The 15208-nt window shown below is 45.5% G+C and overlaps 2 protein-coding genes across 3 annotated transcripts in view; both read right to left on the minus strand.

Moving 5' to 3' along the window:
• The window catches only part of IFT172 (intraflagellar transport 172), a 43338-nt gene extending 35726 nt beyond the window's left edge, over positions 1–7612 (minus strand). Inside the window, exons 1-7 of the mRNA XM_036750610.1 lie at positions 7428–7612; positions 2225–2368; positions 1900–2012; positions 1366–1405; positions 1019–1084; positions 603–682; positions 67–154 (exon numbers count right to left, since the gene is read on the minus strand). Coding sequence (XP_036606505.1) covers positions 67–154; positions 603–682; positions 1019–1084; positions 1366–1405; positions 1900–2012; positions 2225–2368; positions 7428–7466 — 570 coding nt within the window. The 5' untranslated portion in view covers positions 7467–7612. The remainder of the gene's footprint in view (positions 1–66; positions 155–602; positions 683–1018; positions 1085–1365; positions 1406–1899; positions 2013–2224; positions 2369–7427) is intronic.
• A 3460-nt stretch (positions 7613–11072) lies between these two features.
• On the minus strand, positions 11073–14647 carry FNDC4 (fibronectin type III domain containing 4). 2 transcript variants are annotated; one of them, XM_036751242.1, is made up of 7 exons: positions 14232–14647; positions 13886–14055; positions 13687–13802; positions 13222–13426; positions 12638–12727; positions 11920–12041; positions 11073–11676 (listed from the first exon to the last, which is right to left on the minus strand). In XM_036751242.1, the coding sequence occupies exons 2-7, from the start codon at positions 14007–14009 to the stop codon at positions 11641–11643; spliced, it is 693 nt and encodes a 230-aa protein (XP_036607137.1). In that variant the 5' UTR covers positions 14010–14055; positions 14232–14647; the 3' UTR covers positions 11073–11640. The 2 variants fall into 2 exon arrangements, with proteins under 2 accessions (XP_036607137.1, XP_036607138.1); XM_036751243.1 differs by lacking the exon at positions 11073–11676 and adding an exon at positions 12336–12405 and having other exon boundaries at positions 11965–12041; positions 14232–14592.
• Positions 14648–15208: the final 561 nt, after the last annotated feature.

Consider the following 15208-nt stretch of genomic DNA (forward strand, 5'->3'; position numbering starts at 1 on the left):
TCCAAGCCACACCTTACCTTTATTCTCTAAATACCTTGATTTCTGAGGATCCCTTATCATACATACCTGTGATTCCCCAGAGCCCTCATCATCAAAGAAATATCGGACAATGGTGCCATCAGCATGACCAGAAAGAATTCCTTTCCCAGAGCCACTGGAAAGTCAAGAGAAAAAGTAGATATTGGGAAAATGAAGTAATAATAATTGACATTTACAGGATGTTTAAAGATTTAAAGAGCACTCTATCTATATCCATTATCTCATTTGAACTTAACAACTTATAAGATAGGTACAACATCCATTTTTATCCCCATTTACAAATGAGAAAACAGCCTTGGGGGTTACCCCTCATAAATGTCAGAGCTTGGATTCAAACCCAAGTCTTACCTGACTTGAAGTTCAAAGTATTCCCCACCCCACCCCGCCATTACACTGCCTCTCCTAAGGTACTCAATCCCATCAAGCAAGTGCCCTTTTACTTTCAAGCCCTATCTCAACCTGTGGCTCCCTCCAACCCTCATACACAGCCTCTCAAAAGCCATTCATCCACCCACTCCCAATATCCTTACGTCCCGCCCACCCCCAGCAGCACTCTCCCTTACTTTGATGTTAGTGACACGACATAAGAATCTGTTCCATAGATGGTAGATGATTTATTAGTTTTAGTATTTGCTAAACGGACCTGAAAAAGAGAGAGATTAAAAAGCTAGATGAACTCTTTCTTCACTTTGACCCTGAAGAAAGGCAGCAAAAGGAGACTAGATTATGCACATGCTCAAGACTTAAGAAGAGGGAAAGCTTAGACTAAAATAGCCTAACCCTTATTCCCCTCCAGTAAAATTAAACTCATGTGTTGGGAATATGAAAGCTGTTCTCCATTCCACTGTCATTTGGTAAATTTGGTGCGAATAAGGTCAATCACCTTACCTTTATAAAATAAATACTAATACTATATAGAGATCTTATCCTAAAGAAGAAGAGGCCTTGTTGATGACTCTTCTGTGTTTCCTTCCTTTACCTTCCCTTCAGCTAGTCCAAAAACAATGATGTATTCTGCAGGCCATTGTAAACAAGTAACAGCACTCTATAAGGAAGAAAAAGAAAAAAAAAGGTTTGTGGAATTAGCACTGCTTATAACTATCAGAACCAATCAATATAGAAGCACTACCCTGGTCTTTTGCATGGAAAGACACAATTGAGCTCAAAAAGAGAAAGCGTATAAGCTGAGTAGCAAGACTGCTATCTCCTTGGCAATGGAAAGACTTAGCACCAGATGTCAGACTAAGGAACTCTCAGAGAGTCAGGTATCCTGATAAAAATTTGTATGTTCTAATAAAATCATCCTGAGGGAGTATAATACTTTACCGTCTGGATGAATTTGTTGCAGATTACTTTCTTGTCACCCCTGCCCCAAAAAAGGAAAAAAACAGGTATCAAAAGCAGAATCAATTTGTTAAAATTAAATCTTAAGGGAAGAATCAAGAGAAGCCTTAGGTAAGGAGCAGCAAGGAAAAATACCACTGAACTACCTCCTTAGGCCCATTTGTATTTCTATCCACAGAGGTTCCATAGGAGCACTAGACAGAAGCCTATGTGGGATTCTGAGTGGCCGTGGCTTTGTGAACAATACCAAGTTTCAGTGACATTGTCCATAGCTCAGTTACTAAGCAGAGACACAGTGCTTCTGCTCTGTTTATGTGACACCGACTCTCCTAGGAATGGGACTGGGAAAGCACAATGCCAGAAGCACGAATATCATGGTAAAGCATGGTAAATGCCTCTGTATTTTGAGCAGGTCTTAATAGCTCATTCTTAGACCCTTCTCCCCAGGGCGTCATTTCCCTTTCATTTCTCATATCCTCCTAGCCACCCACTTTCACTGTCTCTAGCCTTACTTACCAATCTTCGCCAATCTTGTATACATAGATGATGTTGTCAGTCTGTCCTATGGCAATCTTAGTGGAGTCAGGAGAGAAAGCCATGCCCTTCACCACATAGCTCTTCCTACCATACTAAGGGGGAGACAAAGGAATGCAAGTATATTAGGAGAAAGAATTAAAAAATGGTTTATATGATTGTACTGAAATTAAGGGCAATATGGAGGGGAAAAGGGAAATAGATGGAATAAGAGAGTGATATGCCACTTCTTATGTCTTAAGACTAGAGAAAAGTGCTGAAAAGTTTCCATTGTAGAGGACAAAGTAGAAGTATTGTCTCTCTTCACCTTCATGTCAGCTGGTTTGGTGGAGAATTTATCTCTCCGTTCCCCATGCTCATCATACAGCAACACCACACGGTCCACTGTACAGACAGCAAATTTGGCGTTGTTCTGGGACCAAGCCATGCAGGTCACCTTTGCAGCCCCATCCTGTTGGGGGAAAAGTAAACTTTAAAAATTAAAAAGAAAATTGTGGATAGACTGCTGGACTTGGAATCAGGAAGACTTGGATGCTTTACTAGCTGTATTACCTTGGGCAAGTCACTTACCCTCTGAGCACAGTGCCTGACATGTAATAAGCTTTTTAACTAATGCTTTTCAACTAATTGAATGACTGAAGAGTCGTAAACTACAGCCTATGAACTTGATTTTGATTCCTGGGAAAATTTACAATGGATCATTAAAGAGACAGTGAACATCTAGACAGGGAAGCAGTGAATACAAAGAGCCAGAAGCAAGGTTTCATCAAGAAAAGGGCTCATATCAGAATATTTTTTGATAGGATTACTAAACTAAACTAAATGAAGGGAATGCTGCAGATATAGTTTACCCAGATTTTGTGAAAACTTTTGGTATATATCTCATGATACTTTTGTAGAAAAGATGGAAAGATATGAATTAGACAACATACAATCAGATAGATTCAGAACTGGTTAAATGGCTGGACTCAAACCAAAGTTAATGGTTCAATGTCAATGTGGCAAGAGGTCTCCACTGTAGGATTCCAGGAATCTGTGCTTGGTCCTCTCTTGTTTAGAATTCTTTATCAAAGCCCAACTGTAAAGGCATAAATGGCATAAAGATTTACAGGTGACACAAAGCTGAGAAGGATAGCTCTCAGCAACTATCTTGAATGACAGGCTCTAAAAGGATCTTTACAGGTTAGAATATTGGGTTGAATCTAGTAAGATGAAATTCAGAGAGACTTTGAGGGGGCAGAGCCAAGATGGTGGAATACAGGAAACACTCAGCTAAGCTCTCCCAACATTCCCCTCCAAACAACTTTAACACCTCAAATCGAATTCTGGAGTGGTAGTACCAAAAAAAGGTCAGGGTAAGACATTATTTCAGCCCAAGACAACTTAGGAGGTTGGAAGGAGAGATCTGTGACGCAGGTATGAGAGCTGACCTAGAGCCCATGTGGAAGTAACACCAATGGTAGGAATGGATGGTGGTGACAGAAGCAGCAGCAGCTTTGGGAGTTCTTAAGCCACAGATGGTAAGGATCCTTGGCAACTGGTCAAAAAGATTACAGGGTCATCCCTGTGCTAAGGACTGGATGTAGGACTAGATGCTATTTGGAAACTCTATTGCCTATACCCACTACTGGGTTATAGTTTGAAAGCAAAGAATTGCACTTTTGGTCAAGAGGGAGCTAGGGACTTGAGGAGCAGTATAATTTGTAATCCCAAGGGATCAAGGACCTTGCCTGGATAAGAACAAGAGTGCAAACTAGGAGAGCACTGTCCACACCTTTCCCCAGATCATACCTTAAAAGCACTGAAAATTTCCAAATCCTCAGAACTAATTCTGAAAATAGCAGTGCAAAAAAGTCTGAAGCTAGAGACAGTGACCCTCCTCCTCACCCCACACCAGGAACTGTAACATAAAGATCAAAGTAAAGAATAGCCTGGAAAACTGAGTAAATAACAACAAAAAAAGCATCTTACCATAAAAAGCTACTATGGTAACAGGGAAGATCAAGACACAAATTGAGAAGGTGACAATAATGTCAAAACGGCTACAAGCAAAGCCTTAAAGAAAAATACGAATTGGATACAAACCCCAAAAGAATTCTTGGAAGAGCTAAAAAAATATTTTCCAAATCAAATAAAACTTGTAGAGGAAAACTGGGGTAAAGAAATGAGAGCAATGGAAGAAAATTATGAAAAAAAATAAAAGCTTGGTAATAGAGGCACAGTGAATACTCAAGAAAATAACACCTTAAAAAAGAGGTACAAAACTTCACTGATGAAAATAACTCCTTAAAAGGAGAATTGGAAAACTGGGAAAAGAAGTACCAAATCTCACTGAAGAAAATAATTCCTTAAAACTCAGAATTGGAAAAATGGAAGCTAATAACTCTACGAGACATCAAGAAACAAGAATGAAAAAATAAAAGAAAATGTGAAATATCTCATCAGGATAACAACTGACCTGGAAAAAAGATCAAGGAGAGATAATTTAAGAATTATTGGACCTGAAAGCCATGAAAGAACCTAGGCATCTTATTTCAAGGAATTATCAAGGAAAACTGCCCCAATATCCAAAGCGTAAAATAGAAATTGAAAGAATCCACTGATGACCCCTTGAACAAGATCTCCAAATGAAAATTCCCAGGAATATTATAGCCAAATTCAAGAGCTCTAAGGTCAAAGAGAAAACACTTCAAGTAGCCAGAAAGATGAAATTCAATAGTGATAAATATAAAACTTTTGCACTTGGGTACAAAAAATGAGCTTCACGAACAAAGCTGAAGGAGGCACGATGAGATGGCAATTGTTCTGAAAAAGACTAAGGAATTTTAATGGACTGCAAAGTGAATATGTTCAACAGTGTGATATGATTGAGCTTCATGAAGAGAGGCATAATATCCAGTAATAAGAAGGTAATATTCCCTAGGTACTCTGCCCTCATCAGTCCTTATCTGGAACACTGTGTCCATTTTTAGGCATCATAGTTTAAAAAGCGCACTGATAAGCTAGAGTGAAGAAAGGAGGGTAACCAGATGTGAAGGACCTTGAGTTCCTGACACCTGAGAACTGATTAAAGAAACTGGACATGTTATGCTTTGAGAAGAGAAGGGGCACATGATATCTTCAAATATCTGAAAGTCTGTCATATGGAAGAGGCATTAAACTTTTTCTGTTGGACCTTAGATGGCAGACTCAGGAGGAATAGGTAGAAGTTGCAAAAAAGCCAATTTAGGTTTGATGTGAGCAAAACCTTGCTAATTATGAGAGTCATCTCAAAGTGGGTTGAGCTGAATCAGGGAATCCTTGGAGATCTTCACACAGAGGCTGCATTACTACATGTCAAGTATATTCCAGTGGAGATTCCTTTGGCATATGAGTTGGACTAGAGGGTCGGTGAGGTCCCTTCCAACTTTCAAATTCTATAATTCTAAGGACTAGCCTAGCTAAATTCGGAAGGTCACAGCAATTCTCAATGACAACCCACTAAGTTATGAAGAGATTGTGGGCATACCCTCACCAGGGAAATTATAAATCTCTCAAGAACTCAAGACTTACAAACCAGAAGTAGCATAAAAGACATCACAAAGCAATGTATAATTGGAAAAAGAAGTAGGCCAGTTGTGTAGCAAGAATAAGGGATAAGAAATAAACAACATAAGTGTTTCATTAACTATCAAAAGAACCAAAAGAAGCCCTCAGGCATTTTGGGCAGATCTTTTATGGAAAGATCCAAAGATGATGATGATGATGATGATGATGGTTAGCATAGTACTTACTATGTGCCAGGCACTGTACTAAGCACTTTACAAATTTTATCTCATGTGATCCTCACAACAACCTTGGGAGGCAGGTGCTATTACTATTCTCACTTTATAGTTGAGGAAATTGAGGCAAACTGAGGTTAAGTGACTTGCCCAGGGTCCCACGGCTAGTAAGCGTGTGAGGCCATTTGAACTTGGGCCTTCTTGAATCCAGGCCCAGCTGGAGCTGTTGTGTCACCTAGCTGCCTAGACAACAACAACTAACATTTATACCACGGCAGGCACTGTGCTGAGCACTTTATAGTCATTGCCTCATTTGATCCTCACAGAAACCCTGTAAAAGGAGGGTGCTATCATTATCCCCATCTGGACCTGTCCAAGGTTATACTAGTAGTAAGTGACAGAGTCTGGATTTGAACCTGGGTCTTCCTGACTCCAGGCCCAGTGCTGCTCTATCCGCTTCACCATCTCACAGCCTAGATCATAGTGAAGAGAGTGCCCAGGGCGATGAAGCATTAAAGTATCTACTCTCCCCACCCACCACCAGCCCTATGCAGATCTGTCACCAAGGATTTCTCTTAACTGAGGTCAGAATCATCCTTTGGAATCCTAACTCCTTGAGCTAATCTATACCGTGGGTTACCTTCTTAGATTCTTTGCCCTGTAGCCTTCCTCTCCAAAAAAAACCCCCAAAACACCTTACTAAGACAACTACCCAGGGCAACCTCCCTGAGCCAGGACCAGTCTCACAGTCACGCCACTAAGACCACCACCATCAGTCTCCAGTTCTTGCTTTTGTTGGGCTGAAAGAAAGGGCTGAGGGCGCTGCCCTGGATTCAAGTCTCGCGGAATCGCAGAAGTGGAGTGAAAAAGAACCCAAACAGCCCTCTCCGCTCGAAGGGGGCACGTGCTATCTCCCGAGGCCGCCTGTACTTTTGGACGGTGCTAATTAGTAAGCACTTCTCGACATCCAACCGCGGCTCCTAATCCCTTTCCTAAACCTGAAGGCAGCTATCGTGTCCCCTCCCGGACCCCTCCGTCCCATTTCCCCTTGGACAGATCCCTTGGATGCTCAACAACTTTCTGAGATCCAAGTAGATGAATAGCCTAGGTTCAAATCCCGCCGTACACTTGCTACTTGTCACAATTATGGCTATTATTATGTCGCTTAACCTCTCCAGCCTCAGTTTCCTCATCTGTAAACGGGACAACACCACCACCTATTCCACAGGACGACTGCTGTGAGGATCAAACACGATAACTTCATGTAAAGCGCTCCGCCAACAGTGAAACTCGAGCTATTTTTACTGTTATCCCAGGAGCACGGATTTAGAGCTAAATCCAATCCAACAGGCAGATCGATGGCGCAGTGAGAGAAGCGCAGGTCCAGAGGTGGTGGCCCAGGATCCAAATCCGGGTTCTGCCTGTCACACGTTCCCTGTGTGACCTTGGTCAGGTCACTTCTGTCAAACGGCGGGGTTGGACGAGACCCCTCCCCCCCATCTCCGGCTGTCCAGATCTCGGGGGCTACGGTTGTCATTGTGGTGACCCCTTGGGGAACCCGGGCTGGTGCTGCTCGGGCGCCTCGGCCCCGCCCCGCCGCGCGGAGGAAGGGAGGGAGGCCCCACAAGCATCCCCAGACGATCCCCCTTCAGGGTCTCGGTACCGCCCCCACCGGTGCCCCGCTGCCCGCGGGCCTCGAGTCCCGTCAGGGGGGGCGGCGGGAGGCCGAAAGGACCCGAGGCGGCTCACCTGAGGGCTCAGTAGGGTCCTCAAGTGCTTCAATTGCATGGCGACCCAGCGCTAGGCTCCCGCACTGTCCTCAACAAACTCCCGCGGTTACCCGGGCAACCAGCCCTCCCGCACACGGCGAGCTCGGCCGCGCGACGCTCACGTAGGCCCGGCGCGTCAGCCCAGCGCGCGGCGACGACGCAAGCGCAAACGCGATGGTGGGCGCTGAGGGGAGGGGGAAGGAGGGGCAAGGAAGGAGGGGTGGAGGGAACGGGGAAGAAGGAGAATGGCGGGAGGGAGAAGAGGTGCAAGAAGAAGGGGAGGAGGGAGTACGAGAGGAGAGAGAGAGAAAGAGGGGGAGGAGGGAAACCGGCCCTGGGAAGCTCTTGGGTAAAGAGTATGTCCTCACCCCCTGGACCATACCCAGCTTCCCAGTTTAGATCAATTCCTGAGCCTGAACCCGGGCCAGAGAGATCTGCCTCTACCTCCCAATTCACCTCGGAGCCATTGCTCAAAGGCCTCTGTCTCTAACGGTGTCAGGGCCAGTTGAAGGGCACGGGTGGCAGTGAGAGGGGAAGAGGGCATATAACCCTTAGACTAGGGGCTGTTTAGGGGCCAGGCTGCAGTAGGAAGAGCGCTGCATTTGAATTTAGAGGAGTGGGTCCAAATCCCAATTCTGCCCCTTGCTACCTGTGTGACCTTGATCAGGTCTTGGTATCATGGATCTAGAGCTGGAAGGGACCTCAGAGGTCATCTCATCCCATCACTCATTTTTCAGCTGAGGAAACTGGGGTGACTCGCCCAAGTCACAGTAGTGGTAAATGCCAGAGCCACATTCAGATTCAGGCCCTGTGACATAAGTTCATCACTGCTCTTTCTGCTACGCCTCTCTGCCCAGCTCTGCTACTTGCTACCTTAGGAAAGTCAGAGAATCAGATTTAAAGCTGAAAGCATGGGCATAGTGGTGATGTAGAAAAAGCCCCTCATCTTACAGTGGAGGAAACTAACCCCTGAGAGTTTGTATCACTGGTTCAAAGTCAAGGTACTTAAGTGGCTGAGCTGGGATTTGAACCTGGGCCCTCCAGCCAGGCTTCAATTTCCTAATTTGGAATCTTAGGTGGTTCTTAAGACTATAGAACTTATAGAAATAGGAACCTTTACTCAGGCTGAGTAGAGATAGATGCTTGCCTCGTGGTCCCAGGATGAAAGACAGAAAAGGCCCTCTGAGATTGATTCATCTGAACTCCTACATTTACAAATAAGGAAACTGAGACCCAAGAAGATAAAGTAACTTTTCCAGTATCCCACAGGTAGCAATACCACACTGTTTTTTAGAAGCTTTTCCCTCCACTCTTCCTTTCTATGTTTCATCTAGTTTGCTTTCCAAGTTGCTAGTTTAATTAAGTCTTAGCTTATCTCATTTTGCCTCAGAGGATTGTAATCCCTGTGTTCTGTATCTTTTTTGAGGTTGCTTGGTTTTGGCATGTTGTGGCCCTGTGGAGGGGAGGAGACAGTGTGAGAGGTACAGTGCAAAGAACACTGAACCTAGAGTCAGAAGACCTGGGTTCATAATCTATCTCTGCCTGTGTGACTGTGGGCAAGTCACTTAACCTCTTTGGGCCTCATTCTCCTTGTAAAATGAAGGGATTGGACCAGATGGCCTCTGAGGTCACTTCCAATTCTAGATCTGTTTGCTAAAGACTCCAGTGCCTTTTCCCACCATACCCTTGCTATCTCTGTGTTCCAGAATTCTTGTTTCTTACCCAGAGTTAGCAACAAAAATGGGGACTGATGATCACAAAAGTCACCTCTGTGTGAATCAGAAAGCTCTGAGGCTTCCAGGAGGAAGAGAATGAGGCTGGGAGGGGCAGAAAGTCTCAGGGCAGAGGTCTGTGTCTCAGAAGCTTTCAGCTTCTAAGTTTGCTAGTACAGCAGCCATCCAGGATTTCTCTCATCTTCGGAGGAAGAAACAAGGAGGTTACAGGGCACAGTCATGATTTTCACAGAAAATTAGGCCCGGAAAGAAAATAGCCTAGACCAGGGTCACATTGTTTCAGTGGGCAAAAATAACTCTTCTCCTCAGTTCTTCCGGGACCTTGTTATAGACAGTCTGAACATGACTCCATTTAAGCTTTTCTTTGTTAATGAGTCTTGAACATCTGAGCACTAAACTTGTTATAGACCTTGCCTGAGTCTTGCTAGAGACGAGCAGGTAAATATTTAGAAAGGGGTAAACAGATTCTTTGATAGGCCCACTTCTACTAGAGAGACGATCAAGGAGCATTGACACTATCAGTAGGGAGGAGTGACCAATGTTGCTTTGCTTAGACCTGTCCCTGTGTAGCAGGGGTGATACAAAGCAAAAGTGGACAGTTCTGATTTAGACTGTGGGCAGGGAAGATATAAAAAGTATACTGGTGATAGTATGAAACACACCCTCCCCCCCTTCTCTGTCCTACTATTGAGGACAGGGGCAGTTTCATTTTTGTCATCAGGTCTCTAATGGCACAGTGCCTGCCACATAGTAGAGATTAATTTTTTTGAATAATGTTAATTGGTGTGTTGTAACTACCCTATTTTGACCATAATCAGGAGAATTTAGGTCTTTCCCAAGTTCCATTCATATGCCTCCCTATTGGATCTTTCCAAATGAATGTCCCACAGGCATCTCACTTCAACATATTAAAAACAGATTCATTCTGTTTCTCCCTAAACCCTCCCCTCTTCCTAAATTCCATTTCTGTGAAAGGCAAATCCTTCTAGTCACCCGGATTCCCAACCTTAGTCATCCTCTACTCTTCTTATCACTCCCTGTTTCCAATTAACAGGCAAGTTTTATTGATTCAACTTTCGTGGTATCTCTTGATACCATTCTCTCCACTTTCACAGCCACAACATTCATTCAGACTCTCATCCATCATCTCTCTCTGAAACTATGACAATAGAATCCTAAATGGTCTCCCTCAAACCAAAATTCCAAAACACAGGTCTGACCACATCCTTCCCACCCACAAAGAGGAAAAGTCCAATAGCTCCCTGTTGTCTCTAGGATAAAACAAAAACTCCCATTTTCACAGTCTGGATCCTGCATACCTTTTCAGATCCTCATGCAGCTAAAGCAACCTACTTGCTATTACCTCTATATTTAGGGCATTCCATCACTGAGTCCCTATGCCTAAACTCACCTTTTTTCTATTAGAATCACTAGCTTCCTTCTAGGCCCAGTGCAAGTCCCATCACCATCTTTTTTCTCAGACCTGACACCTACCCCCCACCCCATGCCTCCACTTGCTAACTTTGCTAGTGCCCTGCCTCAACCCCCAGAAATGTTATTTTTATCCTGTATGTATTTTGTATATACTTCTGTGGGCACATTGTTTCTCCCCAGATTTTTGGCATTGTCTTTGTATCTCCAGCACCTAGCAGAGTACCAAGCCCATTGTAAAGTTCAAAGGCTCAATAAAATGCTTGAATTGAAAACAGTTGGAACTAAGGACTCCCTACATCCATTACTCCTGTATTCTCTCTACCCTTTTCCAGCTCTGGGTAAAGAAATAGAACCTTTGATACAGGAAGCCTGGAGGCCAGTATGATGGGGGCAGTCTGGTATTAGGATGTCATATAGAAAAAGGTGGGGAAATTCCAATAGTCACATAGGAAAATTACTTTGTTCGAAGAACCTTTTATTGTAAAAACGCCCAAGGGTGTGATCACCAGCAGCTCTTGGAGGCTGCCTGATGAGGCAATGAAGCTCCTCAGGCTTCATGGAAGACATTAGATTAGTGCAGCGTGGTATCTGGTCCATGGGCCCCAACAGTCCTTCCCCCCTGCCCAGAGCCCACAGAAAGACCCCCATTTGAGTCCTGGGGACAGAGGCTGGGTTAAGAGGCAGATAAAGATGTTGACAGTCCTGATGCAGGTGAAGTAGATCATTTGCTTTCTTGGGCTTCATGGGATAAATTTAGTCACTCCTCTCAGGACCTGGAACACTGGGGACTTCTCCCACTTTTCACTCACTCTCCAGGTCTAGGGAAGATTTCCCTACCAAGCCATCATGACCCTGCTTACAGTGAGAAAGGGGAATAGGAGGCAGGTTTGAGTGTATAGGAATGCTAGTTATCCCCTCTGGTTCAGCTGTAAGGAAGGGGGTAGGATCCTTCTATCTTGGGCAGATGACCATCTGAGTCTTTAATCACCATTCCCAATCCATCTCTCTCTTTTGGCTCCATTTCTTTCAGACGTCAATGGTGTTAATGGATGGTGACTTTTTCTGTAATGGAAAATTATGCTTGAGGCTCTGAAATCATTCGAGAATCTTAGGGATGCAATATTCCTTTTCTCTCTTTTCCTACTCCATGCACCTACTTCCCTTCCACTCTTCCAAGCCATTCCATTCTCTCTCTGTCGTCTCTGCTTTCCCCTTCACTTATCTAGGTCCTGCTGGCTACCTGTGGAGACCTCTGCTACAGCACCCACCCTTCCAACCTTCTTCAGTTCCTAAGTCCCACATCACCTGTCTGGCCCCCACTGGCCGACCTTGAGGGCTCTGCTCTGGCCCCTTTCCCTTCTCCTTGGGATTGTTGGAGTCGTTATCCTTGATGATGTCATACTGACGGCAGAATAGTCCGATCACGGCTGTAATAATATCAAGATACTTTACTCTTATCTATAATCCCAATTTTGGATCCTTCTATCCACTCTCAAAGAGCACTCGAGCTGGAACGAACACGAACACACACACACACACACACACACGCACACACGCACGCACTATTTCTATAAAATCCCAGGTAGTCTGATCTTTTCATTTTTGCTTCCTTCTTACACAGTCCTCCCCCCTTGATTTTTTTCAATAGACTCTAATCTGCCTCCCCTCTCTAGCTTCAGGTTATTTCCAGATTCCCTTCCACCCTCCCTAGATGCACCAACCCTCATTCTTTTTCCCTTGCTTGTGACCTTGGACAAGTGACTTCACCTCTAAGAGTTTCAGTTTCTTCATCTGCAAAAGGGTAACAATATTATTCTCACTACCTACCTTATGAGGGTGTTGTGAGGGAAGTGCTTTGAAAATCTCAATGTGCTCTAGAAATTTAAGCAGTTATTATTGTCCCCCTTTGCCCAGTGCTATTCACCACCTCCCATCTTCTCTACCCCTATCTCTTTAATCCCCAGCCCACCATAGGTAGTCCTCAATCGACCCTGACCCTTTTTCTTCCAAACCTTTTGCTCACCTGCCCACATGAGCAATACCACCACGATGATGACCACTTCCCCTGTCTGCAGGGTTCTCTCTCCATCTAGACCCTTTACTGTGATGTCACCTGAGGAGGACACACAGGACCTAAAGGATTACCAAGGGGACAGCTAGGAAGCTTTATTTTAAAAGGCACTTAAGGAAGGCACAGCTGGGAAACAGAATGAGGGATAGATCCATAGCCATTGAGCTCAAATTGTAGGTCATCCTCTCCCTAAGGAGAGGACAGGGAGATTGGGAAGTCAGGGAAATCAAAGCATCAGATAGTTGAGGTGGGGCAAAAAGCCAGGTGTTTTGGTTTTTTTGGGGGGGGGGCGGTTACCAGGATGGAAGCTTTGTGAGCTGGAGGTCAGGTTAAGGTAGCCTTGTAAAAATTACCAGCCCTTTCTTTTTTCCCTCCCTTCCAGCCTGCCTTCCCTCAGAGGTAGCATAATTAATTCAATCACCCTTCTTTCTATTTATCTAGGATAGTTACTTGCCTTGGGCAAATTGAGTGGTTTGGTAAGTAAGGGTCAAAGAATCTTGAGTACTGAGGGTTATAGAGTCAGGTCAGGCTCTTACCTGGGCTTGAACTGTTTGAGGGCAGTCTGTCTGAGCCCTTGAGAGTTCGAAAGTGGACCCTGGGCCCTGGAGGACTCTCCCCCCGAAGACCAATGCTCCTGACCTGTATGGTGTAGTCACTGTCTTCAGCCAAGCCCCAAAGGGCACAGGCTCGAGTTGTGGTATTCACCTCTCGGATTACCCGCTGTCCAGGTCCATTCTGTCTCTATGGTGGCAGAAAAGAGTGGTAGACATAGGACCCTGACTGAACACAGGACTCATCCTGGTTCCGGTTATATTCCCCTCAGGGATCATATCCAGCCCGTCTGGGGGAACGATATGTAAATGGGGGGAAAGTGTTGGAGTGCTCATTAAAGGAGACTTGTTATGGGAGATACCTACTCCAGTATTTCCCCAACTTGGGGAGAGCCTGAGGGGGATGCAAGGGAATCTGAAGAAAGGAGGGACCAGAGGGCTGATTCATACTTGCTGGGAGATGGCGTAGCCAATGACAATGTTGCCCTCTGGAACATCCCAGGACACTGTGGCTGAATTGGCTTTGAGCTGAGTGATAGTCACATTCACAGGGGAAGGAGGCCGATCTGTGCCAAGGAAGTGACAAGTTAATATAACTAAACCCATAGAGTAGGTTCTAGCTGACCCCTCCCATCCTCACTCAACTTACCTGCTCGGACAAACCCCAAGTCACAGCTGACCAGCAGTAGGACTGTAGGGCTTAGGTATGGGGTCAGTGGAATCAGTGAAGCCATTGCCCCCACAGAGTCCATTCTGGGGCACTGGGTCATCATCTGCTCAGTCCAGCCAGTTTAGGGGCTCCTGCAGGTGTCAGGACTCCTGGGTATCAAATAATGCAGCCAATGTCCAAGATACGACCCAACCTCCCCTCTAAAGGCTTCCCAAGGCTAGGTCCACCACAACCCCCAAGAACCCCCAGGTAAGCTCTGCCCACGCCCACAAAGCAGCTCCACTAACTACACCTCTGAACACGCCTCTGCCTTGCCCACACCCACCTGCTGGGCCCCGGAGTCTCGGACGGTCAGGCCGCTCTGAGCCTAAGGGGCCGCTCTGTGCCTAGGGAGCGGCCCATCTCTCAGCTCCGTTGCGCTGTCCCTACCCCATGCCAGCCCAGGCCCGGCAAGGAAGAAGGTGCAGGGCCCGGTCTGTGGAGCTAAGGGCGTGATGCAGAGCCCTTGTCTCAGAAAGCTGTGCTTTGGTCCCGTTGGTTCTCAGAGGACTCCGTTCTCTCGCTCTCTTTCTTTCGCTTCCTTCCTTCCCTGCGGGTCCTGATGCTGGCTCTGCTCCCCAGTGCGGAGCGCGATGCCGAGATGCCACGCTCCGCCGCTCTCTGCAGCAGGATGTGACCCTCCAGACTGAGACCGCGGACTGGGGTTCTGCAGCGCGCTGGCTCTGCCGCCGCAGCTGGGACGTGTTGGACCAGCCCCGCCCCCGCTCCCGCCCAGGGCTCTCGCCTCCTTTCATTCTCTCCTCCGCCCCGCCCTCGAGTCGCCCTCTCCGGTAGGCTTTCTTCCTTCTGCCTCTCTCTGTTTCCCTCTTCTTTCCCACTTCTATAGAACAAGAACAGATAACCCAGTGGTCCAGTAAGGGATGGATGTTGTCTGGAGATAAGAGCTAGAGGGTCTTTCTCAGCATCGAATCTCCAATCCAACCCCCTCCCCCTCCCTAAATCCATTGTCCTGATAACTCCCAAGTCTCAACACCCATGATTTCAAGTGGGAGAAAAACAAAACAAAAACAAAAACAAACCAAAATGGGATAGTTTATCTATAGGTGTGGAACGTAAGAAAACAACAGAATTCCACAAAAATTAAATTCAACAAATATTTCTTAAGCTACTGTATTTATGGCAATGTGCTAGGTACTGTACACTTAAAGACAAAAAAATAAACAGTATTTGCCCTCAAAGAACCTACATTTTATTGGAGAAATACAACATGTAAGGTCATATATAGTATATCCTTAGATATGT

Source organism: Trichosurus vulpecula, chromosome 3 (assembly GCF_011100635.1).
Source record: "Trichosurus vulpecula isolate mTriVul1 chromosome 3, mTriVul1.pri, whole genome shotgun sequence".
In the NCBI taxonomy this organism is placed as follows: domain Eukaryota; kingdom Metazoa; phylum Chordata; class Mammalia; order Diprotodontia; family Phalangeridae; genus Trichosurus; species Trichosurus vulpecula.